Source organism: Chrysochloris asiatica, unplaced genomic scaffold (assembly GCF_000296735.1).
Source record: "Chrysochloris asiatica unplaced genomic scaffold, ChrAsi1.0 scaffold00116, whole genome shotgun sequence".
NCBI lineage: Eukaryota > Metazoa > Chordata > Mammalia > Afrosoricida > Chrysochloridae > Chrysochloris > Chrysochloris asiatica.
Genome location: NW_006408634.1, coordinates 7,315,432 through 7,318,074, shown reverse-complemented (window position 1 = coordinate 7,318,074; position 2,643 = coordinate 7,315,432). Strand labels below are relative to the sequence as shown.

Here is a 2,643-nt window from a genome sequence, read left to right as displayed (position 1 = left end):
AAAAAAAAGACAGAGAGTGTCTAAATGAGAAAGAGGAAACTGGAGACTTTAGTAAAAACTAGCTAGCTTTCAGACATCACCCTCAGGATGAGGTTGGGGGACATGCAGTGGCCTTGCAGGCCAAAGCATAGGGAAGGGTCTTGTAAAGAAATGCTGCCGAATGTAAGAAAAAAAAACTTTATTTCCATCCAGCAGTGGGGATGGGGTACGTGGGGTATGAGCTTTCAGGTCTCACACTAGAGCTGCTGGAAAGGCCTGAAGATGTACAGGAAGCGGGCCTTGCGGGCAGGCAGCCTGGGGTGCAAGGAGAATTGAGGGCCCTCGTCGGAGAGGTCCTCATGGGTACCCTCACGAAGCCCGTCTCGGATTGCCTGCAGCCGGTGTCGCTTCTCACTGAGCCAGTGGCCCCCCTCCTGTGCATCCTGATAGGACCTCCTCTGGGGTAGTTTCATGATCCAGAAGGACACCCGGGGACGGGGCACCACGTGGACATCATGGGCTTCATCCACAACCTTCTGGACAGGTACCAGGGCCCCCTTCTCCTTCATCTTGGGCACCTGGGGAAGAGAAAAGTGATGGGGTAAATTGTGTCCTCCCAAGAGGATATGTGGGCACCCTATCCTCTGAATGTGACCCTGTTTGGCAAATGGTCACATTGGAGTTAAGTGGATCCTAAACCTTATCTTTCTGAGTGGTATCTTATGTGAAGGGAAACAGGGGGAGCCACACACACAAGAGGAAGACAGACACTATACCAATGAAAATAACTCCACAAGCTGCCAAGGAATGCCAAGCAACACCCAGGGCTATAGAAGCTGAAAGAGATAAAGGTCTTCCCCTGGAGCCCACAAAGCAAAAGAACCCAGTCTGGCCAATGCCCTGAATTTGAACTCTTAGGAGTCCTTGAGGGGAGTCCTGGTGGCACAATGGAAGTCTCTGGGCTGCTACCTGGAAGATCTGTGGTTCAAACCCACCAGTGGCTCCTTGGGAGAAAGAAATGCTTCCTTAAAGATGTGTAGCCTTAGAAACCCTCTGTAAAGATTTTCAGCCTTAGAAACCCCAAGGGACAGGTCTACTCTGTCTTGTAGGGTTTCCTATGAGTTGGCATCAACTCAGTGGCAATGGAGTCCCTGGGTGGTGCAAACAGCTAAGTGCTCAGTCACTGAAGCAAAGATTGGTGATTCGGATGCATCCAGAGGTGCCTCGGAGGAAAGTCCTGGTGATCTGCTTTCGAAATGGTCACAGCCTTGACAATTCTTGTGAGGGTGGTTCTACTTTACACACATGGGGTTGCAATGAATGGGCATTGACTGAAAAGCCACTGTTTAAGCCCCCAAAATGGTGAGAGTAATTCCTAGGTTAAAAAAGCTTCTCTGGTAGCGTAGTGGTTACGAATCGGGCTCCGAACGAACCTTAAGGTCAGCGGTTCGAAACTATCAGCTGCTCCATGGGAGAAAGATGAGGCTTCCTACTCCCGTAAAGATTTACACCCTCGGAAACCCTGTACAGGGTCGCTATGGGTCGGAACTGACTCAATGGCACTTAACAACAACATCTATTTATTTATTTAAAATTTGTATTGTGAATTGAGTGAAGGCTTAAAGAGCAGATCATCAGGTTTACATTCAACAAACCATATACTTCTATTGCAATCCTTTCCATGTAACGTCACTTATCCCACACTTCCTCCCCTTCCCTCCTCCACCCTTCTAAATTTTGAGCTTAAGTAAATGCTGCCCTTTTGATCTCAGAAGGTTAACTAGTCTAAGGCATGTACACCGCACTAGTATTGTTGTCCCCATGATAGACCTATCTACTGCTTGAACCACAGCGGTGAGTTCAGATCCAGACTTGAAGGGTGACCCAAGGCCTAGGCTCAGAGTTCTACCAGTCTCTGATATTTTTTTGTTATAACCAAAAAATCATTTACTACAGAGTTGGTTCTGATTCATAGTGACCCCATGTGTGTCAGAGTAAAAGTTTGCTTCATAAGGTTTTTGGTTTTTTTTTTCAATATTCAATTTTTTTTTACATGTTTTATTGTGAATTACGTGATAGTTTACATGGGAGAACATTGCTTCATAAGGTTTTTAATGGCTGATTTTTCAGAAGTAGATAGCCAACTTTTCTTGAGGTGGGCTTGAACCGGCAACCTTTTGGTTAGTGGTTAACTGTGTTAACTGTTTGCACCACCCAGAGACAGTATCTGTAGTGACAGCATCTGGTAATTAAGACAAGGATCAGGGAGATCATGCCATCCTGAGAAAGGAAGGCAACTCCACTATGCTCAGTCTCCACTGGCAGAGTCAACACACTTTGCAAATGACAGGATGCTTTAGGGGTTAAAAACCCCCCACTTAGAGCTTTACAAAGCACTTGAGTTTATGAGCACTTTAGGGTAAAAAGTACTCTTGAGTTTTCTTTAAACCTCAAGGTCCCTAGTGACACTTAACTACTCAAAGGTTTTCAGTCAAGAAAGCCCTATGGATAATTGTTATGATTAATAATTGTGGTTGTCACAACTGTAAAGGTAGAAGTTTTGTAACAAAAATGGGGGAGTAGTTAATCTTACAGTCCAGGAATAAAGGACCCTAGGACCATCAAGAGAGAAGAGCATGAGCAGAATGTGGGACCCTATCCAGA

The 2,643-nt window shown here is 45.7% G+C and overlaps 1 protein-coding gene across 1 annotated transcript in view; it reads right to left on the bottom strand.

Annotated features, from left to right (window-relative positions):
• Window positions 1–236: 236 nt before the first annotated feature.
• DKKL1 (dickkopf-like 1) overlaps window positions 237–2,643 on the bottom strand; it is a 13,535-nt gene continuing 11,128 nt past the window's right edge. The window contains exon 4 of the mRNA XM_006868195.1: window positions 237–557. Within this exon, the coding sequence (XP_006868257.1) occupies window positions 237–557 (321 nt within the window). The remainder of the gene's footprint in view (window positions 558–2,643) is intronic.